Source organism: Ambystoma mexicanum, chromosome 7p (assembly GCF_040938575.1).
Source record: "Ambystoma mexicanum isolate Mex_15411 chromosome 7p, UKY_AmexF1_1, whole genome shotgun sequence".
Taxonomy (NCBI): domain Eukaryota; kingdom Metazoa; phylum Chordata; class Amphibia; order Caudata; family Ambystomatidae; genus Ambystoma; species Ambystoma mexicanum.
In genome coordinates this window covers 203,273,783-203,301,339 of record NC_090939.1, presented here as the reverse complement: position 1 = coordinate 203,301,339, position 27,557 = coordinate 203,273,783, and the positions used below count along the sequence as shown (strand labels likewise).

The 27,557-nt window shown below is 48.1% G+C and overlaps 1 protein-coding gene across 3 annotated transcripts in view; it reads right to left on the bottom strand.

Moving 5' to 3' along the window:
• BRWD1 (bromodomain and WD repeat domain containing 1) overlaps nt 1-27,557 on the bottom strand; it is a 3,236,587-nt gene that overhangs the window by 1,610,573 nt on the left and 1,598,457 nt on the right. For all 3 annotated transcript variants that reach the window (XM_069636064.1, XM_069636066.1, XM_069636065.1), the window contains one exon: nt 16,620-16,727. In XM_069636064.1, the coding sequence (XP_069492165.1) occupies nt 16,620-16,727 (108 nt within the window). The remainder of the gene's footprint in view (nt 1-16,619; nt 16,728-27,557) is intronic.

Sequence of the window (27,557 nt, the reverse complement as noted above, 5' to 3'; positions counted from 1 at the left end):
TCAGTTTTATGAAAACAAAAGCAACGAAGCAACCCGCATATTAGCTTACAAACTACAGAAGGTACATAATCGGAACAACATAGCTCGGCTTGTCGGGGAGGATGCCAGGGCCCAATACACCAACAATGAAAAGTTGGAGGCACTAGTAGCCCACCACAGTGCAATCATGACGGGTCCGCTGCCCCCTCTAGGAAATCAGCCCTCACATTGGCAATATCCACAGTCCGCCAAAACGCTTATTGCAAAATCCCAGCTTGAGTCATTAGAAGCCCTAATAACGCTAAGAGGTATCTGAGGCCATCAAGTCCCTGAAAAGCACCGCCCCTGGCCCAGATGGGCTAACAGCTACATTTTAGAAAACATACGCACACATTCTAGCCCCACAATTAACGCTCCTGTTTAACTCCTTCTTGGGGACTGGGAAGGTTACCAAGCCAATGGCGGAATCCCTCACCATACTAGTCCACAAACCAGGGAAATACACCGAACAAGTAGCTTCCTACAGGACTATAACACTCATGAGCATAGATGGAAAGATCTGCTCTTAAGTACTGGCATCTAGACTGGGGAAAATACTCCCGGGGATGATAGCCGGAGACCAGATGGGGTTCATACTGGGGAGGGGAACACACAATATGAGAAGAATGCTGAACCTCATTGAAAGCGCCAACAGAAGAGGGTAGGAACTACTGGTCATCACCCTAGACATGCACAAAGCATTCGACCTGGTGGACTGGGAACATATCAGACACACACACACACACAGGGGATTCGGCCGCAACTTTGTGAAATAGACTATGGCAAACTATCAGTTCCCAACTACTCAACTACGGGTGAACGGCACAAGATCGGAGAATATAGCTATAACCAGGGGTGCATGTCACGGCTGGCCGTTATTCCCCCTGGTGTTTGCCTTATCCATGGAGCCTTTTGAGAAAAAGAATTTGGCAAAACACAGGAATACGGGGACTCACAGTAGGGGGAAAGGAATACAAAGCTGCATTATATGAGAATGATGTTCTCATGACCATAACCTATCCAAACACCTCCCTGAAACCCTTGCTAGAGGAGCTCGATGCTTTTGGGAAGGCATCCGGATTCAGGGTGAATTATGATCAATCTTCTGCTCTAGCAATCAATCTCCCAAAACAACCGAAAGAAGTCCTCACCCATCCCACAGGTAGACACTGCAATCGGATACCTGGGGGTCCGTATTCCCAAAAATCACACGAAGGTCCACCAGTGCAACTTCCCGCAGCTATTCAGGGATTTCCGAGGGGACCTCAACCGCTGGGATAGCCAAGAGATCTTGTGGCTGGGCAGAATAGCAGCGATAAAAATGAACTTGATCCCCAGGCTAATTTACCAATGTCTAGCACTCCCGAGGCATTTCCCAGAGTGACCTTGACACCCTACAAAGAGCCATACTGAAATTCATCTGGAAAGCGAAGAAATCCCGAATAGCAAAAAAGATCATGATTCTGAGCAGAAACATGGGGGCTCTGGGGGTCCCAGACATGTCCAGGTATAGGCGAGCAGCACAACTATTGCACGCATTCACTTGGACCCAAACTACAGATCAGCCATAAGCCCCCCCCCCCCCCGTACCCCCTGGCCGACCTTCCACACATGCAAACTTTGAAGACTCACCCTAACATAAATCCTCTCACTGCAACACACAACAGTGGCGAGTTGGAAGGCAGCAGCCCGGAAATGAGGAGTACGGGGACCCTGAGCCCTCTCACGCCAATATGGGATAACCCAGGGTTTTCTCCGTGACTCCACTCCCAGAGCTTCTCAGCCTGGAAAGATGGGGGCCTTCGAAATATCTCCGACTTCCTACAGGGAGGCAGCCCTCTCACATTTGAAGGTTGCAAAGCGAAATTCTAAATTTCGGAAGGGGAGAGATTTTGCAACTCTCAGATGTGTCACTGGGTATCCCAGAAGACTGTCAAGGAGAGGGGCTCCAGGGACTTAACACCGCTGGAACTAACATTAACATCAACCCCCCCTAAAGGGGAAAGTCTCTACCCTGTATCAACTCCGGGACAAATCTGACCCCGACTCCAAAGAGAAATACATGGGCAACTGGGGGAGAGAGACCTGGAGCGAGCAATAGACATTACAGCCTGGGATAAGATCTGGACAAGACTGCACAAAAGCACCCAATGCATTACCAACAGAGAGGGTGGATATAAGGTTTGCTACAGATACTGTATCATGCCAGTTCAACAAAACAAATCCAACCCAAGTATTTAACCGAACTGCTGGAGAGGCTGCTCCTCCAAGGGAACATTTTTCCACCTTCAGTGGGCTTGCCTGAAGGCAACAAACTACTGGGGGGGGGGGGGGGGGGGGGATCAGGGGGGCGTTCTGGACCATTTCAAAATCGATCACAGGTCTCGCAATTCCCTGGGACCCGGGGATTGTATTGCTGGGAGATAATGGTGATGGGGAATTCCCACTGACGGGTCAGCTAGCATGCCTAAGCACCCACCTGCTAACGGCGGCCAAAATCACCCTGGCCAGATTCTGGAAACACCCTGAGGGCCCCTCTATCCTGATGTGGTGGTCCAAGTGCTGGGACATGGTAGTGGCCGAAAAGATCACAGCGCTCCATTCGGCAAACTTGAATCTCTTCTGAAATACTTGAGTGCCATTTATGGATTATGCAGCAAGGTTCCCCGGACTACCCCGGAGGCCCCCACTGACCCACTCGCTAGAATGCCACTGGCCCGCTAGCTGGAATGAGCCGAGTGCCAAGGGACTGATGCCAAACGGAATGCCTATCTCCCCAGGAAATGGTGCACCTCACAGAGCCTGGTGCCGCATAGGGGAAACCATGCTAAGTATGTGTTGTGTCAAGTTTTTATGCATATGTGATGTCGTCTGTCATTTCTTAACATGCTAATAAAATATCGAGTTGAAAAAAAAAAGACACTGAGGATTCCAAGACCAGGAAAGATCAGGTTTATGGCGGTGGACATTTCTTGAACAGGTTATAAAGGACTAGGTGATGGGCAAAGAAATCTGATCTTATTATAGGATATTTTGAGCTCAATGGGGCTCAGGATACATCCGAACTATGGGGTTGGGATGCGTTCAAAGCAACCATAAGGGGAGAACTAATTAAAAGAAAAGCCCTAAGGGAAAAAGTGTTAATAGCAACCCAATTGCACTTAATGAAGGAAATGGAAGCCAATCAAGGACGTCGCATTCAGAAAAAATAGTCAGTTGAGGGGTCAGATCTCCTACAGACACGTCGTACAGAAAGAGCCCTGTTATACTTAAGACATCACACAACTATGCCATAGCTAACAAAGCAATGACATGGTATCCTTTCATTCTAACCTGACCTGTTGGCACGTCAGGTTAGCATGAAAGAAGGAACCAAGACCATTCACACCATAAAATCTGCTCAAGGGCAAATAGGTTCCTCTTCCCAAAATATAATAGGGGCATTCACAGAATATTATTCAAATGTATATACTTCAGCTAATCCAGACTATAAAATTCAAATGTCTTACTTATAACAATGTCAGTTAAATAAATTGGAACAATCAGACCGAGAAGAGTTGGAGGGCGAGATAACAGCTGAGGAAGTACGGAGAGCGATTAAATTATTGCCTTTGCACAAAGCCCCGGGCCCAGATGGCTTCCCAGCTATTTTTTTACAAAACCTATATGGAGCAATTGATTCCCACTTTAACATCTTTGTTTAACTCTTTCAGGGGGAGGGTAAAAAAACACCCTCAATGAAAGAGGCAAAAGTGGTGCTCTCTTTTGGGGAGGTAAAGTTCTTATCCAATGTGGCTCCTACCGCCCTATAGCCCTTATTAACATTGATGCAAAGCTTTATACAAAAGTTTTAGCAACACGCCTGGCAAGGTTTTTGCCTGATTTGATACACCCAATCAATCTGGCTTTGTGATGGGTAGACAAACGTTTGACAATACTAGACGCGTAAGCTATTTGATAGAAAAATTGCATTAGCGGAGTCAATCGGCCAATGTGTTAACACTCAATGCCGAGAAGGCATTCGATCAAGCAGAATGAGCTTTCTTATTCTTAACAATGGAAAATATGGGATTTCGACCCAGGTTATGCAAATGGTAATAGCAAATTACAAATCTCTGATTTTACGGTTAGCTACCAATGGGAATTTGTCTAACTAGATCTGTGTAAGTAGGGGAACTAAACAAGGTTGCCCTTTATGGCCACTCCTTTATGCATTGCATCTTGAACCTCTACTGGCCAGAATCAGAGAAGACGAGAATATCAAGGGCATCCAATTTGGAGGAGACTACCATAAAGTAATCGCTTTTGCAGACGACTTACTATTGAGTTGAATGAAAAGGAAAGATTTAGATGTGTACAATTACACCACTGGTTGATGATTAACAAGCATCATATATTGAGGGACCTAACCACTTTTGGAGAAATATATTTCATCAAATTCAGGAGACAATCAGATAGTAGGGGCTCTATACAAGATAATTAATGAGAGTTTGATCCAGATAGAATGGAACTATGCGAAATTATGGGGCAAAGACAGGGGGTGCCTCTATGAATCTGACCCAGTGGTTGATAATGTGTCAGAGAATCCCAAAACTGATGCAGGCAATTCAAATACGGGAAATGTGGGTGAAGGTATTAGTACAATGTCAGCTAACACTGGAGAAACTCCATAAGTACTGTAAAGCTGTGTACGATAAATGTTGGCTGGGTTGTACAGCAATTGGAACATGGGTTCATATTTGGTGGCAATGTCCGAAAATTAAGGAGTTCTGGGGAAAAGTGTAAATGAAGCAATGAAAGATTTGCAGTTTTCAAGTATCCAGGGGTATAGGGGAATCGATGTTAGGTTTGGACGATGTCCTGAAAGTATTAACCGAAAAGAAACAAAAAGCATATATGATGCTGTTGATGGCAGCAGTCTCCCTGATAGCCCAAAAATGTAAACAACCTGTTCCCCACCACAGAACATGAATGGCTAATGAAAATATGGCACTATATTTCTTTGGAATGGGTTACTTATACGATACAGGGGGAACAGAAGAAATGTAAGAATGACTGGGAAGTTCTATTGGACTTTTTGCACAAAGACTATCGCGAAAATTGGTGCCCACAAAGAATATGGTTTCTGGACTTGGTGTTTAATATCTGTGACTAAATAAAATTTCTAAATAGTGAGTAAAGTCGCACGCGCACTCGTAGTTGCATATTACCGTTACTTTTATTCCTAACGTGTTTAGTATCCAGTAAAGAGAACCCGCTAGCGTTATCGCTCGCATTTGGGTTCCGTATTACCAGATGACTTACTTATTTTATTGGCGGCCTGTCAGCACCGGCTGAAGACGGCTGTGGCTACAGGCACATATCGATTTGAGCATGCACGCGCGCATGCGCATTGTGGTTTTATAATAGCCTAACGGTCGCAAACGTATTGCAAGTCGCGGATCGTTACCGAAGCACTAAGGACAGCAGAAGCTTTGTTTTCTAGCGATTTCTGCACAGACGGACAGGGAAAAGGAAGCGAGTGCTAATAACAAAAAAACAAAAAAACAAAAAATATGTTTCACCCTTACCTTCCCACTACACGCTGGGGAAACAGCTCGAGGATTTCTTCCCTGTGCCTATTGAGCATAGGACTCTAAGCGCAATGTTTCTTCTTAAGAAACACAGTTTCCTCACAAAGACAGAAATGGCCTCAGACAGAGGTGAGGAGTACTGGGAGGAATATGAGGAACAAGATGCAGCGTTCCAAGAAGAGGAGAGAGACCTCTCTCTTAGTTTTAAGAAAGTCTTAGGGGACTCCCTGATTAAAGCAGTTGCAAAGGGGGTTCAACCTATTCAAGAGAGACTGCAAGTTCTCGAGAACATTTTGGGCACAAAGGCTGGCTTACTGGACGACCCAGGTGAGGGGACCTCCACCAACACTATTCAAACAATGAATAGGGGGTGTAAAGCTGCCCGGAAGAGGAAGCACTCTTCTACCCCCCGGGTTCTATAAAAGGGAAAAGAGAGAAGACCCAGAAGGCAGCTGACACCTTCCTCAGACTGAAGGAAGCTTTCCTATCCAAAGCAGCAGTGCCCAGCCTCCCACACCCGACCCTAGGGATGCTTAATATGGGGGAAACAGTCTCATCATCAGAGGAGTTCGAGCAAGAGGAAGATGATGAGACCTTAGGTATTGATAACGTACCGAATAAGAGAATAGGTACGGAAAAAGCCAGCATAGTGGAGTGTATCCCGGAAGATGAAGATATGTCTGATATGTTCGAGCCTGAGTCGATCAGACACCCATGGTCCACGGAGTGGACCCCATCGCCAAGAGTGGCGGCGTATAGGGTTCAAAGAATCAGGAAACCCTTAGAAAAAGAGGTCAGATTTCACCTCAAATCGGAGTGTCCAAGGCCGGCGCTCAGTGGCAAAGTATCCGAGACTCCAGACCTGGATCCAAAAATGCTCTCATTAATTTCCAAAGCAAGCAAAGACTTGCGGAAAGGCATGGACCGCTCTTGGCGATCTTGCCAGGATAAAGTACTCGACCTGACAGGCCCTACAGCAAAGATAATGGACCTTGCCGAAAGAGCAAAGGATACGGGAGAACCCATAGATCCATCTATTTTAGCAGGTTGGGCGCAACGAGCCGTATGTTTGCTAGGCAACGCTAATTCAGCCATTTCAGCAGAGCGGAGGAGGTCACTGCTCCTCAAGATAGACGCCAAATTAGGCGACCTAGCCTCCTATGAGGCGGGAGAGGGTGTCCAGGGTCTACACTTAGGGGACACATTCGTAAAGGAAATGAGCAGATTTGTAGGAACATATACACCGTTGGAGAAGGCTCAAGCCTCAATCAAGAAAGTGTTTCCTGGACGGGTTTTTGCCAGGGCCGGTCGATTTAGAGGCCGTTCGACCGGCCGTTTCAATACGAATAGGAGGCCACAAGGACCTAGAGCCCAATAATGGGAGTCGCGCCAACAAGACGCATTTTTCCCGAACAGAGGCAGGAACTTCAGAGGGAGAAGAGGAAGAGGATACTTCAGGCAGCAGAATACCAATGCAGGTAAGAGAGCACAGTGCGTCGTATCCGCCAGTGGGGGGCAGGACCTTACAATTCATAGACAATTGCTTTCATCAGATGCCTGGGTACTTCAGACAGCCCAGGGCTGTTAGCTAGACTTTCTAGAGTCTCCTTCCCAACTAAGACCGCCCCCAAGCATGTTTTGTTCAGAGGAAGAGAAGAGTCTCTTAGACAAGGAAATTCAAGCTCTAGCAGACAAGCAGACAAGCAGGCAATAGAGAGCGCATCCGCATTCAATAGGTTTCTTGAGCAACATGTTTTTAGTGCACAAGAAAGGAAAAGTGCGACCAGTGATAAACTTGAAAGAGTTGAACAGCTGGATAATATACAGGCACTTCAAGATGGAAGGAATCCATCTACTAGCGGATCTTCTCAGGAAAGAAGACTGGCTGGCTCGACTAGACCTGAAGGATGCCTATCTGACAATTCCCATTGCCCGAGAATATCGTCAGTTCCGACAATTCAATTGGTTAGGACAAAGATGGCAATTCAAGACCCTACCTTTCGGTCTAGCTTCAGCCCCGTGGGTATTTACCAAGCTAATGAGACCACTGGTAGCAGCTTTAAGAGTCGAAGGTTGCAGAATGATCATATACCTAGACGATATCCTGCTTATGGCAGAAGACAGGGACAGGTTGCGGCATCAAATGGAGCGAGAAGTGTCGCTGATTGTAGGTCTAGGATTTGTAATCAACACAGAGAAGTTCGCGCTAATACCATGCAAGAGAATAGAATTCATAGGTTTTATAATAGACACAAAGAAATCCACGTTAGAACTTCCCATGTGCAAGATCAGAGCTATAAAAAGAGATCTGAAAGCAGCTCTGAAGGGACCGGTTATATCGCTTCGGAATCTAGCCAGGATAGTTGACCTGCTAGCAGCATCGATTCAAGCAATATTTCCAGGACCCCTTCACTATCGAGCGCTACAGAGGCTCAAAATAAAATACTTACAAGAGGGATGGAGATATCACCATCTAGTTCCACTAGATCAGGAGAGTAGATCGGAGATCGAATGGTGGCTCAGCAATATGGAGGCCTGGAACGGCCACGCCATATTCGGAGATTCACGAGAGATAGTCATAGAGTCAGACGCCAGCAGATCAGGCTGGGGAGCGAGATGTGGGCTCAGAGACAGGGGGAAAATGGTCGCAGGAGGAGCTAGAATTGCACATCAACTGTCTAGAACTCTTAGCAGGATCTTTTGCAGTTCAGGCATTTACCAAGGAACGAGCAAAATGCTGCATCCTTCTAAGGATGGACAACATTTCAGCAGTGAAATACATCAACAAACTGGGAGGCACTCGATCCAGGATGTTGGCGGAGTTAGCCAAAGATTTCTAGCCCGATTGCTTATAGAAAGAAATAGCAGTAAAAGCGGAATATCTTCTGGGGACAAGCAATTCAGTAGCGGATTGGAATTCCAGGTATCTGATAGACTCGAGTGACTGGATGCTTCATGCATCCGTATTCGAGAAGTTACTGCAGAGGTGGGGTCCGTTTGACACAGACCTTTTTGCTTCGAGACTGAACACCCAACTGCCGAAGTACTTCAGTTGGAGACTAGATCCAGGAGCGGCAGGGACAGACGCGTTTCTCCACAATTGGGGAACTTGCACTCATTACGCTTTTCCCCCATTCGCGATGCTGGCGAGGGCACTAGCAAAGGTCCGCAGAGAGAAAGCAGACATAGTCTTAGTGACACCACAATGGAAATATCAAGCCTGGTTTCCAGTTCTGATGGAACTTTCTATGGATTTTCCTCAGAGGATTGCAAACAGACCAGACCTGTTAGTAGATCTGAAAGGCAACCCTCACCCTCCGATTCAGAGCAACACTCTGAACCTGATAGCTTGCAGAATTTCAGGCGCAGATGGTGTTTGCCAGGTCTTTCAGAGGAAGCTACAGAACTCATTAAAGTATCATGGGCCCCATCTACAGTCGGGAGCTATAATTCTGCTTGGCAAGCCTGGGAGCTGTGGTGCTGGGAGAAGTGTGTTTCTCCCATTTCAGCCCCTATAGAGCACATATTGAATTTTTTAGCGTCTCCAACAACGAGCGGGAAGGCATTCAGAACAGTGGGGGTGTATAGGTCAGCCATTTCAGCCGGTCATGAGCTTGTAGAGGGAGCTCCAGTAGGAGAGCACCCAGCGGTATCCAGACTTCTTGAGGGGATTAAAGTCACGAAACCCCCCACTTCCTAGATATTCAGTCCTCTGGGACGTAAACAAGATACTACAACCTTTCAAGCAATGGCCTAGGAACGACCCATTGTCAGGAAGACAACGATTAGGGAAATTGGCGACGTACCTAGCTTGGTGTCATGTAGAAGAGTGTCGGATGTAAAAGCGCTAGAAATCGACAGAAACATTTTCTTCCCAGAAGGCGTAGCATTTAACATAGCGCAGCGTACTAAAACAAATTCGAAAGTGATTTCTTATCCCTACTTCCAAGATAACGACAACCTATGTGTAGCAAAATGTATTAAATGTTACGAAACAGCGGCAGCAGGTGTTCAACCTCATAATGTAACGCAATTGCTCATAGTGCGCAGGAGACCTTTTAAAGCGGTCACATCTGCCACCATAGCGAGATGGGTGAAAGAGATCCTGGAACAAGCTGGCATAGATATTTCTGTTTTCGGAGCTCATTCAACAAGAGGATCTATGGCTTCCAGAGCTTTTGGAGCCGGTTTTCTGCTGCAGGAGATCTTGAAGGCGGCGGACTGGTCCAGTGACTCAGTTTTCAGAACCTTCTATTTTAAGCCGGTGGCAAATATGGCAAGGACAATTGTGCAAAGCTTTGAACAAGCATAATGCTCGCCTCCGGTCTTGTCATAGAATGAAGATTGTCAAAGCGCATAGCGCAGGAAGTTTTGATTCTATTAAAGACACAGAAGTGAGCATTATCCCACCCAGAAGAATCTCACTGTAAAGAATGAATTGTCTGGTTATATGATGTTGTATATGTACTCAATGCTGTAGAGTTCAGCGAATTCCCACCCTAATGATATTGTTTTTCTTTGATTAAGGAGAAGATCAGAAGAACTCCAGGAAATGAGGAAAAGACAGTCAGGAGCATCAGGAATTCAAGCAATTCAAGAGAGACTTAAAGGCAGAGAAGTTAACAGTTTTCACAAAAAAGAAAAGGAAGGGACCCGGAGTGTAGACTGTCTTATAGTGGCAGGGACTCCCTTATTGGAGGATAAGCATGAGGCTAGGACTACTGAACCCCTAGAGCCTCTTGGGAGTTGTAGGTTGACTACAGATCAAGTTATGGACTGTTCTACTTGGTTTAAGTTCTGTTTTCTTTGTAAAGTAAAAAAAAAGAAAAAAAAAAGAAAGATATGGTCTGATTTTAAGTTTTGAAATGCTGTGGATTGGCAGTAATTAAAGGAGTTAAGGCATAATGCTCGCCTCCGTGTCTTAATAGAATCAAGACTTCCTGCGCTATGCGCTTTGGCAATCTTCATTGCTTTCCCTCTTTACTCCTTAAATCATATGTCTTTTTGGAGCCTTTCATTATGCCTCTTGGACATGTGTCCCACTTAGTGACAATGTGTATCTTTGTTTTATTGTTTTACAAGTTGTGCCTGTCACTGACAGCCTGACTACTAGGGCCAATTATTTATGTTCTAATCCGTAAACCCAATCGAGCTGCAAGCACTTGCACTTACTCAATGGGGCATAGGCTCCAAAACAGATGTCTCATACGTCCAAAGTGGTGCTGCCAGCAGGTCTTTAGCACACGTACGATAACACAGAAGAGCAAAAGGTTATGGTGAGACTTGACAGGGATTCGTCCCCGAGTCCTAGCATCGACACAAATGTTTTTCCCCTCGCTTTCTGCTTTTACTTTGGCCTTCAATCTTCGATCTCCACGCCTCGCTGCATGGAACCGTGGGAACTGTCAGCAATGCTGACGCTTGGGGACAAACCTAAGTGGCTGCGTGTTAGGCAGAAACCTGTGCAGTTCCCTTAGGGACCACTGCAAAAGGCGTAGGACTACAGGTGTTGGCAGTAAACCCAATTGGTAGCAGTCTGTACCACCCAGATTTACCTGGTAGCTGTGGCTGAGCAGCCAGACATCTCTCAAGAAGAGTTAGACAGTATATAGAGTATACAAGATAGGTACCAAAATACAGTAGCACAAGCAAACACTGACCAGAGCTTTGGTATCAAAGTAGATAATTATTTATTTAAAGACACACTTATAGAAACACTCCAGCACTATTATTGTAAGCAAGTTCAAAACACAGTCACTATTAATATATATATACATCCCTTATTCCTTATTAGACAAGTCTTAGTTAACATCACTTATTTCCAGACAGAGGTGAGCGCTTAACTGAAGCTGGCACTCCAATAAGATATCAAAAAAGGGAGGGAAAAGGCAGAAATTAGAAAAGCACACAACACTAATACTTTTGGAAGCACCAAGCAAGGCAGGAAAGTCAAAGTCTACCTGTGAGCAAAAAGTTCAGAGGCCAGGCTCCCTCTTAGAGAGAGCGGAGCACCAATACGCCCCATATCACACAATTTAAGAGGTTTGAAAAAGTCTTGCAGAGAGTTCAAAAAGGAATTAGTTCAGCTCAGAAAAGTTCAGTTAGCCAGCCTAGGGTCAGCCCAGGTAGTAAGTCGAGGATTTACTAGACACCCCGTACAGACCGTTGCAAGGGAGGCTAAGCGGACACAGTACCTTTAAAATGGAGAGGATCCTCCAGCAGGGGCAGTTGTTCCTGGCAGCAGGTGCAAGTCGCGGCGTCGTCCAGAGGAAGAGAAGATCTCGACGTGGAGGAAAGCTGAAGGTCGTTGCACTGCCGGGAAAGAAACCAGCCGCTGAGTTCTCCGGTTAAAAGGTACTACCCTTTTATTCACGGTAGTGGTAAATGGTGGTATCCCGGTTGCCGGGGTGCTTGGCACAGGCAAGGCGGCCACGAGATGATCCAGGAAGGCGAAAAGGTGGGCAAACTGGTTATCCCCACCAGTCAAAGGAAGAAGAATCTTCGGAATGAAGATCTTCTCTGTCGTCGGGAAAAGAGGTGAGACCGTTCAGCAGGGCTCAACCGGTGGTGTCGTCGTCGCAGTTTGGGTCAGGTTCTCCCTCCTCGGATTCTTTAGGTCCTGTGGCGACTTCTGAAGTTCCAGTCCCCAAAGCCCTGCTTTTATGCAGAAAACCTCCCATTCATCAGTCCTAGCTGTCACTCAAAGATGCTAAGTGGTGAGCAGGGTGGCTCACTACTGGGCCAATCATACAAGAGTGCGACTTGAGTTGCCGAGGCAACTCAGTCAAGGGTGCCTAAACCCCCCTCCCACACATCCTGTAGACCCAGACAGAGTGGCACCACTTTTGGAGACTTCTGTGTAGAAGCCCGCCAAAAAGTGGAACAAAGGGCTCGACTTGGGTTGGAGTTACAGAGGCGAACACAAATGCAATTTTGAAACCGAGTCCTGGCAAAAAGACCCAACCGGGGAATAAATATTAAATAAATAACCCGGTGGTATCTTTAACATTGCACCAAAAAGTGGTGCGTTTAAAATGAATGGGAAAATCCCATAGGAAATATTCCGGTGGAATATTTTGTGTGGTAACCACTGCTACCAGCCAGAACTCTACGAGGGGGGACTGCACTGTGCCCCCTCGAAAAACAGACCCAGGGGCAATCTAATTACCCCTACCAGTACTTCCACAATATGATGTTTGTACTGGTTCTGTTCCCAATTTAAGACTAGTAATGTCAATGGTGACTTTACATGCCCTGGGAGACAGTAGTCAGTCCCAGGGTATGGAGTCTATGTTTGGGGGTCACTATGACACCCCTGTGTTACTGCACTGAGGGTGCTGTGTAACACACTTACCAAATACCACATGAAACCCTATGGAGTAAAAGACCCCATAGCCCATAAAACACATTACAAAGTCAAAGGATATCTCAAATCATGTCTAAGAGCGGGAGAAAGAGTCTCTCACTCTTAGCAGGAGAAAAAAATAAACCCCAAAAAATCCAGAAAAGCTGCTGGGGGACTCACTAGGTTTGGGAAATTAGCCTTAACAGAGAATTCTCCCTAACACTGCGTGTTCGCTTGTCTCCTTCAGTCTGCTCCGGCTGCACTCCGCCTCTTGTGCTTCCTGCCAATTCTCTCTGCAGTAACTGCCAGCAACGCTGTAGGTACTGAAATAAAAGAATGGATAACCACGTTTCTATACAAATGGGAGACTTTCAATAGAAATGTAAGAAAAGACCCAAAACATGCAGACTATATAATGAAGAGGCACTCTGGACCTGAAAACGAATGCACAGACAATACATTCAGCAGAAAAGTTAGGTACAATGAATGAGTGTGGAGCAGGACTTAAAACATTTATGCAGACAGGGTAATAGAACCATTACAAATAGTTTTAAGGCTTGTTCTTGGATCTTGACAGTGACAAGACCGGCTTTCCAGGTGCTTTTGTCACTCAAGTCAGAGCAGTAACCTGTTGAGAAAATTATTTCGAGCAGATCGAGTCAGCGTTGAGATGGTGAGTAGACTGATTCCACTGGGTCAAGCCCGGGTAAAGACTGAATGAAAATTGTTAAGTATTGAAGGCACTGGTTGCTTGCAGTGGCTTGAAAAGCGGTAGAACTGGCTCAGAGGCAGATTACATTGGGCAAACAGTGCCTAGAGCTTGCTCTTGGCATATGGCTACTGGAGATTCCCCTTGAGGGTTCCCAGAGAGAAGGTGGATTCTTGTACTGCCCTTCCTAGCTACGAAGATTTACAGAGAGCACTTGCAGGAGCCGTCACTTCCAGTGAGGCGGTTCCTTGTTAGCAGTAGCCACAAATTGCAGCAGGTGTTGTCCAGTCAGAAGACTCAAAATGTACCCCGGGGATGGTGGAGGGGGCGAAGGGTTTGATCCTTTATTATAAGTTTGTCTTCACCTCTAAAGAGGATTCAAGAAAGGGGGTAGGTCTCAACTTCTGACAGATTGGTTGCCTTCTAGCCTTCTTTTAAGGGTCCAATCTTGGCTGCTGTGTTCAAAATCTTATGACTGATATCAGCGCAGACGGTTGTTTGCAGGAAGGTGGGAAGACGCACACAAATTGTCGGAGCCCTTGGGAGGATTCAAGATGGTGGGACAATTCTGTGGACTTGTTGTTCTCTCCTGACTACACTAACTATGCCTGCTCCCTGGTCTGCAATGCATCAACGAGTCTCGGGTAATTACCAAGCTGGTGTGAGCTCTGCATCATCATGGCAGGTCTCACCTTTGAAGCAGCAGTTACCAGCTAACTCCCTGGGGAGATGTCTCGTCTTCTGGAGAAGGTGACAAGCCCTCCCAGAGAGATCAAAGGGGGAAGAATGGGGGGTGTTCCTGGCCTGTGCCCTAATGATTGGTTTTGGGTGAAACCCTGTCCGAGGTGCTGATGCACATTAAAACCATGTCAGTGAAATCAAGCAGACAATAAAATGACACCAATAGGTTTTGGCCAACATAACTGTAAATTCACTGAGGCTAACATGTAAAAAACTAGACATGGATTATATTTAGAGTTTTAAAACACGTTTTATTGGTATTAGAGCAAAACATAAAATAAACCAATCAAAACAAAACAAATGCAACACATGGCTGACACATTACTGAACAAAAGGAAATCAATCCAGGGCAAAATGGGGTACGGTGTGTCTGTAGCCCACACCCACATCATACATAATACAGATAATTTCTCACATCACTCCGCCGAATCCCATCAGCCAGTCGCCTCCCACTGAAGCCATATTTTCAGATATGTTTTTGGGCACCCCTGTGCATTGCATATTCATAGGACAAACACACATGCATATCAGATATCCACTTACCATGTGTGGGCACCTTCGGTCTCCCCCAAACCATGGCTATATTTCTTTTGCCAAAAAAGCTGCTTTCAATATCAGTAGTTTATCCCACCGGTTGTAGGAGTGGGAACCCCAAATCCACAGCAGCTTGGAATCTGCAGGTATCGGCTCACCGATCACCCCAGCCAGTTTATTCAGGACACTGCCCCAGAAACGTCGGATAAGCAGGCATTTCCAGAAAATATGAAAAAGTACCACCTGCCCGGTCACATTTTAGGCAATGCACATGAGCAGCCCGGCCCCATCTAAAAAGCAGTGTACGAGGATGGTATACTCTGTGCAGAACTTAAGTTGCACGAGGCAAAATCAAGACGAAATCGCCACCTCCCTAGCGGACATCAGGGCCACTACCCAGTCCTCAGGGTCTATAGCCCCCAAATTCGCCTCCAATTTGTGCTGAAACCCACCCAATCCTTGAGTGGAGAAAGACGACATACATTGGTACATAACAGGAATTTGCTGTGTGACGACATTGGCCTCCAAGGGGGAGCAGGGCGGGATATCCAGTATGTTTGTAAGATTAGATTTAATTCTGCCACCAGGTTCTGGGAGGGCATAATTATAGAATTTTAGATCAGAGCTCCCCTTGGTTAAAGCAGACACTAGCTGCTGGAACTTTGGGCTCCATCAGGCTATTGGCAGGAATGCATACATCACTTTGAAACTGCTATGTTGCAAAACTACAAAGGAGCTGCTGAGGGGTGTCAGGAAGGCTCAGCAGAATCACGTGTGTGCGCTGTACTTTTCAGCCTATGGCATTATGGAAGTGGATTCTTCTCATGGTTCAATGCTCGTTTCTGCAATGAAAGTAGTTGAAATCAACAAACGCTACTGATTCTGCATTTACTCCCCTTCTCAAAATAGAGATTTTTAGATGCTTTAGAAAAAAATAAAAAGTCTCCTGTGTCCAGCAAAGTTGAGATGAACTTTGATTTGCTTGAACGGAGGTGCTACAAATATTTCAATTAACTGCTGGACCAAGATCTCTTTCTTGTGTTTTTTCACTGCGGATCACCTCTTGACTGCACCCCAAAATCTAGATCCTGTTCTCAACTAAGGGTGCCCCAAGGACAAGAGACTAGGGCGCAGACCTTTACCCCTTAAGTGTCTACTCCTACATGTCATTCTACAACACGATTTTAAATTCGAGTTATCATGACGAACCTCTAAACATAAGAAACTGGGATTACAATATTTTTTAGACATTACCAATGACGCGATGCCTGTGGCATGGAAAAAGTCACTGAATGGCACTAGGGGAGCAGAGCCATTTACACAACACAACAAACAGGTACCTGTACATGTAAGTGGTGCACTGTGCAGAGGAATTCAACAAATAATATTTGAGCAAATAACAATTTCACTTGAATGTTTAAAATTGATGCATTTAAAAGTTCACAATATTCACAAATAGAAAGACTTGGTAATGTTCTTTGCTTGGAAAAAGGTTCCGCACAAGGTAACAATTACAGTACAGTTTATTCTGTCTTCAATCAACTTTCAAATTAGTTTTTTTTTTTTAAAAGGCATACTGTATTAAAGATTTAACTTGAAGACAACTTCAGATTGGCACTGTTTCAAATACCTTGTACACTATTGATAGGGTGATTGTCTCATGTTTGAGACTACAGTAGTTTGACATTATTAATCTTACCCGAAGCACCAGTTTTTTCCATGGTTCCTTGTATGGGTTTAAATTATAAATATTATTTCTTTTGACAGCTTCAACATAAGCTTCATGGCCTTGCCGAAAATACACCACCTACAAACGAATAAAAACACCAGTTACTCCCCAAGTTAACAATATTTTGAAGTGAATTTACTGCTCAGCCATCCCCCACACTGAGCCACCCACAACACACCTGGGATGTGTTTTCCTTTTAAAGGCAGAACCACAGCATGCGCGTTAGCTCACAGAAGAACAGAGTGCAAAGTGCATTTGTCGAGAAACCTATATTGTGCTCATCCTACAAAAGGTCCTTTCCCGTCAATTGACAAAGAGGGAACACTCACAGGAGACTAAGAGGGGTATATGCGAATTCATCGCTGATAACAAAGATTGAGGGGTAAACAATATTTTGTTTAACCCACTAAACACCCTTCCCAACATATTTTAGGACTGCTACAGTTATATAAACAAACTCCAGACCTAGAATACTTGGGGAAAGTTTTGGATAGTGTTTTTAAAAAAAAATAGTTTTCCACTCAATGTTTATTTCCAGCGAGGACATCACTGGATAACGAGTAAAGTAATGCAGTTAGTACAGTAACTTCTTACTCCAGAGTAAATTCATGCCTCCTTTAACACACACATTGCCAATGAAGTTTGCCAATTGTGAAAAGAACTTGTTACTTACATGGATTGTACATCTTTTCCAAGGCTCATCTTTTGAATTACATTTCAAGCATTGCTGTTGAACTCTACTACTAAAATCTTGGAAATGTAACGTCAAGGGAAGTTGCACATATCTACATAAAGGCGAAGTACTCCAAGTTCTGACTAAAACTAAACATCCTGCATCTGCCATAAAGAGCAAAAAGAACCCATTACTTTTTCTTGGAGATGTATGGACTCGATATGGTAAAACGACATGATAAATGTAAATTGAAGTTTGCTATAAACTAAAAGATGTTTACAATAATAAATCGAAAATAATCCATTACTTATCTTCAATAACGTTCTTTCGGATAAATACACACAATATTTCCTCCCACAGATTCCTCATTTTTTAAATTTAGTTCAGAAGAATTCTGAATCCGAATATTTGTGAAAAGGTACTCATTTGCATTGCAACCGGGAAGTGGGTGGAGGTGGGGGTGCAGAGTTAAGATGGTCATCACTTCCCACATCTGCAGAATTTCAAGGGTTTTGTGTTAAATCTTTCAGGGCCCACTAGCCATGCCACTGGCACAAAGAGCCACTGCCCCCTGCCTAACAGATGTAAACACTGCAGGTGTGAAACATTTCTCACTCTATTCCTGCCATAATTTCCCAAAAATCAATTCTGATTATGGCGATTGCTGGGTTAGTCTAACAGTCTTCTGATTCTCGCGAGATTCCCCCGGTATTTCCATGATCGCGCTCGAAAATAAACTCTTCCCCATCCTCACAGGCACTCACCATGTGCCCTCTTCTTTCTCCTTGATCACCCACCCCCAATTGCTTTTCCCCTCCCTGACCCCACCCAAGTACCTTAAATTCGCTGTTGTCATGCAGAAGAATAATGCTCATGAACATTCCCCGTCGTCAGGCTGGGAATCCTCGGTAAAGAAAAAATCAGTATCAGTTTCGTTTCTGATCTGTCTTTCGTAGTAGTAACCAATCGCTGATCTCTGCGTCATACTGACCACAGCCAATGACTGCCCTCTACCTAAGCCCCGCCTCTGGCAGCCATCTTCAGATTTGGTAGCACGTGAAGTGGCAGTATGACCAAGTGAAGAGCCGCAGAGGGGTAGGCGGGAGGGTTCGCATGTGAATCCATGCCAGACCCATGCTGGAGAACAACAGTTACAGGTAAGTAACTTGTTCCTTCTCCAGCATGGGGTCTGGCATGGATTCACCTGCTCATGAATAAAGAATACACAGAAGTACACACATGCACAACCACGGGAGGTGGCAAAGTCTCAACATTAAGCAATTCTTACCTCCTCACCAGGCTCACCTTATGCGAACAGGTTGCGCAGCACTGCTTGGCCGACCCTGGACTCCTCCCTGGAATCCCGATCGACGCAGTAGAATTTCGTGAAGGTGTGCGTCGACCTCCACGTAGCAGCCCTGCAGATGTCCAGCAAGGGCGCACCAGATAGGAACGCCGTGGCAGCTGCGATCGCTCTGGTGGAATGGGCTCTCGGACGGCCAGGCAGCGGTCAGTTTGCCAACCGATGACAGTACATGATACAGCCGGAGAGCCATCTGGAAATGGAGGCCTTTGAGAGAGCCTTCCCCTGATTGACAGGTCCAAAGTTCACACAAAGTTGTGACGTCTTCCGAAAACACTTTGTGCAGTCCACGTAGAACTTCAGCGCTCTAGCCACATCCAGCGAGTGCAAAGTCCTTTCGGACGGCGACGAAGGCGACGGGAAGAAAACAGGCAACACCAAGGGTTCGTTGAGGTGGAAGTCCGACGGCACCTTGGCCATGAAGGAGGGGTGCGTCCTGAGCACTACCCTTGTGTCGTGAAAAGTCAAGTACGGGGGCTTGCAGGAAAGGGCCTGGATCTCTCCCACTCTTCGTGCGGAGGTGATGGCCACAAGAAACGCTGTTTTCCACGACAAGAACTTCAACGGAGCCGAGTGCAGAGGCTCAAACGGAGGTCCCATGAGCTTGGTCAGCACCACGTTGAGCTCCCACGCCGGGGCCGGAGCCTTCACCGGCGGGAACGATCTGAACAGTCCCTTCATGAATTCTTTCACCAGACGATGAGACCACAAAGAACTCCGCGCCGTGGTTCTGGTGTATCGGGAGATCGCAGCAAGATGAATCTTGATGGACGCGTGTGCCAGTCCAGCCTTGGCCAGCGTCAGAAGGTACGGCAGTACCTGGGGGGCCGTAATCCGTAGAGGGTTAATCTTCTGTGAGTGGCACCAGACAGAGAACCTCTTCCATTTGTGTCCATAGCATTTAAGAGTCGATGGCGCCCTGGCCTTTGCAAGAACCTCTCTGCAGTCGGCCGGTATGTCGTATCCTCCAAACTCTAACGCTGCAGGCCAGGCCTGCAAGTTCAGCGACTTCGGGTCGTGATGGAGGATGGCGTCTCCTTCCCTGGAGAGAAGATCCGCGTCCACTGGCAGCTTGATTGACGGGGACGCTGACAAGTCCAGAAGGTCCGGGAACCATATCTGCCTCGGCCACGCAGGTGCGACGAGGATCATCCTGCACCGTGGCCTCTTGAGCTGGTTGATGAGCCGGATCAGCAATGGCAATGGAGGGAACGCGTATAGAAACAGGCCCTCCCAGGGGAACGAGAAAGCATCGCCCATGCTCCTCGGCTGGGGAAACCTGCTGGTGAACCTCCGGCACTTGAAGTTCGTCGCCGTCGCAAACAGATCAATCTGGGGAGTGCCCCACCGTCGGAAGAGGCGGTCCACTAGATCCTGTCGTAGTTCCCACTTGTGGCACGAGCGCAGCTCTCTACTGAGCGAGTCGGCGATGGTGTTTTTTATCCCTGCCAGATGAAACGGCACCAGAAACATTCCTTGGGTGACGGCCCAATGCCACAGATCCTGTGCCTCCTTGGACAGGGCTGGGGATATGGTACCGCCCTGCATCCTGATGTAGAACATGGTGGTGGTGTTGTCGGTGAAGATCCTCACCACCTTGCCCTTGAGGGACGGAAGAAAGGACCTGAGGGCCCGAAACACTGCACGGAGCTCCAGGACGTTGATATGGAGGGACTTCTCCGTCAGAAGTCAAAGGCCTCTCGCGTGCAGATTTTCGGTGTGCGCTCCCCACCCTTCCAGGGAGACATCCGTGGTCACTGTCTCCTGGTGGCCGGGGGTCTGGAAGTCCATGCCCGCCGTCAGATGCGCGTGGGTGCCCCACCACCGGATCGCTCGTCGGAAACTCTCATCGAGTGTGATCCTCTCCTCGAAGCTGCCCGTCGTCTGGATCCAACGCGCGTCCAGGAACTACTGCAACGGGCGCATCCAGAGCCTGCACAGGCGGTTGAGATAAATGCAAGAAGACATCATTCCGAGGAGGGACTTGATGGACCTCACCCTGGCCGTGTCCGCAGGCAGCATCCGCTGCACCTTGCCCAAGATGGCCCTCGTCCTTTCCTCCGACAGAAAGGCCAGAAGCGACACTGTGTCAAGCTTCGCTCCCAGAAACAGTGCGTCTTGCGCGGGCACAAGGTGGGACTTGGCATAGTTTATGGAGAATCCCAGGTCCGTGAGTAGTTGGACGGTCCTTGCCGTGTGCTCTACGGCGAGCTCCTTCGTCTTTGCTCGGATGAGCCAGTCGTCCAGGTAGGGGTAGACGTGGATCCCCTCTCGGCGCAGCTGCGCCGCCACCGGTGCGAGGCACTTGGTGAACACCCTGGGTGCCGACCTCAATCCGAAGGGAAGGGCTTTGAACTGGTAGTGACGCCCTTGGACCACGAACCTGAGAAACCTTTGGTGTCCCTTTAGGATGGGAATATGGAAGTAGGCATCCTCCAAATCCAACGACGACAGGAAATCGTCCTCCTCCAGTTGACCCAGGACGTGTTGGAGGGTGACCATCCGGAACTTCTGTTCCTTGATGTATTTGTTCAGTCGTCGTAGGTCCAGGATGGGACGTCATCCTCCCGTCTTCTTCTTCACGGGGAATTATCTTGAGTAAACTCCGGAGCACCGAAGCCTCTTTGGGACGAGCTCGATGGCGTCCTTCTTGAGCATCGCCTTTACCTCCAAGAGAAGTTGAGGGACGTGATGTTCTTTCCTGGCCACAGGGGGGACGCGCGGGCACCTCTTTAGAAACTCGAGCGCGTGACCCTGGGCCAGGGCGTCCAGCACCCAACGGCCAGTGGAGATGACTCCCACACGCTGACGAAGCTCGCCAGCCGGCCTCCCACCGGGGGGCTGCGGTGGGGGCCCGACCCCACGGCCGGTTCAGTCCTGCTTCGACGAGGCTTTGCCGCCTTGTCCTCCTTAACGACGACGGCGGGGTCCGCCTGACTTGCCTCGTCCCCTGTAAGCTTCCTGTGACGACGAACGGGCCGCTTGACGGTAGGTGGAAAATCCGCCGCTGGAACCTTTGGAGGCACCCTGTTTGCCTCTGCCGCTCAGAAAGGGCGGCCGCCGTTGCTGGAGAACCCCAAGAGCCCGGGCCGTCTCCGTGTCCGCCTTGATGGCCTGAAGGGAATCGTCCACTGTTTTCCCAAACAGGTTGTTTCCGTCGAACGGCATGTCCAAGACTCTGGTCTGCACGTCCGGACGGAAGTCAGTAGCCTTGAGCCATCCACGCCGCCTAAGGCACACGCCGTTGCCCAACTGGCGAAATCCAGTGTCAGCGATGTCCGTCGCAATCGTAATGGCGTGGTCCGACACCACCTCTCTAGGGCTTCCGCCCTCTTGTCTGGTAGGAAGTCCAGCAGGGGGGCCAGTTTGTACCACAACTCCCTGTCGTAGCGGGCTACGATAGCCAAGGCGTTGGCCGCCTTAATCGTCGTCGCTGCCGACGAGATGACCCTGTGTCCCATCGTGTATAATTTCTTTCCCTCACCGTCCGGCAGGGAGGTCGACGTAGAGGCCTCGCCCCCCCCCGCTTTCTTCCTGGCCACCGCGGAGACGACCGAGTCCGGGGTCGGCTGTGCCCGAAGGCACCAGGGGGCCGCGTCCGGGACCCAGTACTTCTTCTCGTACCGATCCCTTCTAGCTGGCGTCGTGGATGGGTTCTTGAGGAAGGCGAGGCCCTCATCCCAAATATCGTCCAGTAGAGGTACAGCGAGGACCGTCTTCCTCTTGGCCTCACGCCGTTGATAAAGGAAACCTTCCTTCTTCTCTTCCGGGCAGAGCTGGAAAAGCTCTGATGCCCTGGCGATCATGGAGTGAAACGATCCAATCTCGTCGGGCGGGAAAGCCCGGGTGGGAGGTGACGACGGGAGATCCTCGTCGTCTGTACCCGTCGTGGCCGTGTCAGTCCCCGTATCATCCCCACGTGTCGTGGACGGGGAGGAGGGCTGAACAGGGCGCGATGGCTGAAAAGGAGGTGGAGGATGAATCCTTCTTCTCTTAGGGGGAGGGCTCCCAGAAGGGCCTGGCTCCGGGTGCCCCGCCGGGAGCGGTTCCTCCGTTGGTGGTAACGGCAGTCTCGTCCTGATCTCCGAGCATAAGGACTGTATAGCCAACAAAATGGCCGCCGAGTTGTCTTGCGGCACTGGTTGAGGGGAGTCCGACGGGCGGTCAGGAGCCCCGTCGGCACCCTCGACGTTCTCGTCGTCTCCTACGTCGGGGTCCCTCCCGACGGGCTGGTCTTCTTCCACGCCAAAGCCGTGGCTTAAGACTTCGATCAGCTCCTCCTCAGAGGTTGAGGCCGAATCCACGACGACCTCCTGCCCCCCCTTTTCTTCTCCGTCGGAGGTTTCACGGGGGTCCTGTCGATGGGCATGAAAGAGGACTCCCTCCGCGGTGGCAGGGAGACTCTAGGCCCTGAGGTCGCCACCACTGGTGTAGCCTCCACAGGCTGAGCCAGGGCCACCGCGACTGTCTCGATAGAGGCCTTGGCCGGGTGGATTAAGGCTTTCACCACCTTAGGTGCGCTCACCGCCTTGTCCTTGGGGGGAGGGTCACCGCCTCGCTCCCCCTCCGATGGGGCCTTTGAGCTCGACCGGTGTCTCTCCAGGAGCTTCGCCGGGTGCTCGGCCTTCCTCTTACCCGAGCCAGAGCGTGGGCTCGTGGTTGATGGCGCCGGGGAGGATGCGCCCTGCCTGGCGCCCGTAGAGCCCGACCGTTCGGCGCTCCCGGTGCCAGCGGACTCGCGGTGCTTGGCCTTCTGTTGGACCCCCGTCGCCGGGGCACCCTCAAAGGTCTTAGAAGACCGCTCTGACTTCTTCTTCTTCTCGCCTGACGGGCTCTTTCCTTCCAGCCAGTTGGCGAGACGTTGATGGCGGTCCTTTATGGTCCGCTCCGACATATTGCCGCAAAACGCACAGTCCTTCTCCACGTGCGTCTTGTCCTCATGTAGGCAGTAAAGGCAAAGGGAGTGTTCGTCCTCCTTAAAGACATTCTGAAGCTGGCATCCAGGGCAGACCCTGAACAGCTTTCCGGGCGTCGAGCTTCCCTTCTCCTGGGCCATGTCCGAGATGGGCCTGAGAAACTTCTGGAGTCCTCCAAAAGCGTGGCTCGACGAAATCTTCACCCTTGAGGGGCGTAGACGAATCCGACACGGGTCCCCGTTAATCGGATGAAGAACCGGTGGAGCTTGAGGCTCTTTTGACCGAAAAAAGAGAAACTTTTCTGAGAAAAAACGTGAAAAAAGCACTAACGCTCGAGAGCAATAGCACGAGGATCCCAACACTTGAACGTGCGGTAAAAATCTGAAGATGGCTGCCAGAGGCGGGGCTTAGGTAGAGGACAGTCATTGGCTGTGGTCAGTATGACGCACAGATCAGTGATTGGTTACTACTACGAAAGACAGATCAGAAACAAAACTGATACTGATTTTTTCTTTACCGAGGATCCCCAGTCTGACGACGGGGAATATTCATGAGCATGTGAATCCATGCCAGACCCCATGCTGGAGAAAGCATTCTGCCACTGCTCATAACTAACCTGCCTTTCTTTCTTAATCTATGCTATTACACCTCACTTGAATTCAAATACCTATTTAAAACGAATTGTGTGGTACCATATAGAGTATATACATTTGTCATTCTTTGAATAGAACTGCCTGAGTACAAAGTGTTAATATATATATATGGGATATATTACTCACCGTAATTGTATTTCTGCTGCTTTTATCTGCTTAGATTCACATGCTGTGCAAAGGCCAACATCTAGTGGAAGCTGTGGATTATTACAGTTTTCGAAACTCAAAAAGGGACGTCGACAGGGCATGCCAGTAAAACTATCCCCAGTGTGACGTCCACTCTACGCATGGTCCTTCACGCGTCGAGGTCCCTCAGATTGTTATTTTTCTGACATGAGGTAGCATGAAGTGCAGCATGAGTACAGTTGTATCCATGGATGCAAGAAAGTTCATGGGAGAACAGATGTCTTAGAACCGCTTGTCCCATCTGTCTTGGAATGAGTATCAACGCAGTAATGCTGAGTGAAAGTGTGTATTGAGCTCCATGTAGCTGCTAACGTTTGCAATAAAAGCCAGAGTGGCTCCTGTGCACCTTGAGGAGTGAGCTCTATGCGTGAAAGGCAGTGTTGGTTTATAATGAATAGCACAATTGTATACATCTGACTATCAATCTGGATATGGCATTATTGGAAATGCGGTCTCTTCTCTGTTTGTAGCTATGGAGGCAAACAGTTGGTCTGATTTTCTTAGCGGCCTGGTCTTGTTTACATAGTAAAGGACCGCCCTGCCTACATCCAGTGTGTGGAGTTTTACCTCAGCTGAGCTGGTGGGGTTCTGAAAGAAAGCCGGTAGCTCAATAGACTGGTTTACGTGAAATTTAGAGATGAAGTTAGGGGAGGACCTAGGATATGTACGGAAAACCAATTTGTCTATAATACAGAAATGGACCTGCACTGACAATGCTTGCAATTCACCAACTCTTCTTATAGAAGTAATATCCACTAAGAAGGCAGTTTTGTATGTCCGGTATTTAAGACTTGACTTATGCATTGGCTCAAATGGGGGCCCCATGAGCTTAGCGAGTACAACACTGAGATCCCGGCCTGGCAGTGGATTAGAAATTGGAGGGTGGAGTCTCTTTACCCCCTCCATCAATGCCTTAACGACTGGAATTTTCCACCACAATACCTTATTTTGAGAGGTGGTGTATGCTGATAGAGCCGCCAGGTGGACCTTTATGGAGATGAATACTAACCCCGAGTCTAACAAGTGGAGCATATCATTTAGAATGTGGGATGGAGTACATTCTATGGAGTATATCTGTTTAGAGTGGCACCAGATTACAAATCTTCTTTACTTGTCGAAATAACAATGTCTGGTGTTTGGCTTACGATCCTTGTTAGGCAGAAACCTGTGCAGTTCCCTTAGGGACCAATGCAAAAGATTTAAGACTACAGGTGTTGGCAGTAAACCCACTTGGTAGCAGTCTGTACCACCCAGATTTACCTGGTAGCTGTGGCTGAGCAGTCAGACTTCCCTCAAGAAGAGTTAGGCAGTATGCAAAGTATACCCAATAGGCACTCAGATACAACAATACAAGCAAACACTGGCCAGAGCTTTGGTATCAAAGTATATAATTATTTATTTAAAAACACACTGTTTGAAACACTCCAGCACTCTTATTGTAAAATATTCTAAACACAGTTACTATTGTAATATAAACACCCCTTTTTCCTCATCAGATAAGTCACTGAAAAACACCACTTATTTTCCTACAGAGGTGAGCGCTTAACTAGATGGCACTCCAATAAGTTTCTGAGAAAGGGAGGGAAAAAGACAGAATATGGAAAGGTACACCACTCTAAGATTCAGGAACACTGTTAGCAAGGCAGAGAGCAAAAAGTCACTGGTGAGCCAAAGTCCAAAGGCTGGGCCCACTCTTAGAGAGAGCAGAGCACAAATGCGCCCAAGATCACACAGTTACACTAGGCTTAGAAAGTCTTGCAGAGGGTTCAAAAAGAGTTTAGAGAGGCTTTAGGAAAGTTTAGCCAGGGTGTCCCAGGCTAACCCAGGTTTGAATGCCAGGGGCTAAATCTACCCCGTACAGTCGGTAGCAAGGGAAGCCAGGCGGGACACGGTACCTTAAGTGGGAAGGATCCTCCAGCGGTGGCAGTTGTTCCTGGTAGTGGGTGCATGTTGCATCGTCGTCCAGGGGAAGAGAAGATCTCGACTTGGAGGAAAGATGAAGGTCGTTGCACTATCAGGGCAGAAACCAGCCGCAGAGTTTTCCGGTTAAAGGTGGTACCTTTGTTTCGCGGTCGTGGTAAAACGTGGTATCCCGGTTGCCGGGGTGCTTGGCACAGGCAAGGCGGCCACGAGGTACGTCGGGAAGGCGAAAAGACAGTGAAACTGGTTATCCCCACCAGTCAAAGGAAGACTCTCTGGTGGGAGATCTCCTCTGTCGTTGGGAAAAAGTGGTGAGACGGTCCAGCAGGGCTCCACCGGTGGTGTCGTCGTGGCAGGTCGGCTCAGCTTCTCCCTCGTCGGATTCTTAGGTCCTGTGGCGACTTCTGAAGTTCCAGTCCCCAAAGCCCTGCTTTTATGCAGCAAACCCCCATTCACTCAGCCTAGCTGTCACTCAAACATGCTAAATGATGAGCCGGCCGGCTCACCACTTGGGCCAATCAGGACGGAGTGCGACTTGAGTTGCCTAGGCAACTCAGTCCAGGGTGCCTAAATTCCCCTCCACCCCTCCTAAGTACCCCAGACAGAGTGGCACCACTTTGGAGGGCTTCTGTGGAGAAGCCCGCCAAAAAGTGGAACAAAGGGCTCGACTTGGGTTGGAGTCACAGAAAAGAACACAAACGCCATTTTAGAATCAAGTTTTGGCAAAAAAAACCAACCGGAGAATTAATATTAATTAAATAAACCAGCGGTATGTTCGAGGCTATGAGAATTAAATAATTAAAGTTGGTAGCCTCGAATAATGGGAAAATCCCATAGGAAAATATTTGCGGTCTAATATAAAAAGTAGTTTCCACTGCCACCAGCCAAAACTCGATCAGGGGGGACGGAGAGGTGCCCCCTCGACTAACAGACCCCGGGGCAATCGAATTGCCCCTACCAGTACGTCCACAATATGATGATTTGTACTGGTTTCTGTTAATAATTTGGGACTAGTAAAGCCAATGGTGACTTTACATGCCCTGGGAGACAGTAGTCAGTCCCAGGGTATGGAGTCTATGGTGGGGTGCCACTATGACACCCTTGTGTTACTGCACGGAGGGTGCTGTGTAACACACATAGGAAAAACACATGAGACCCTATGGAGTAAAGGACCCCATAGCCCATAAAACACATTAC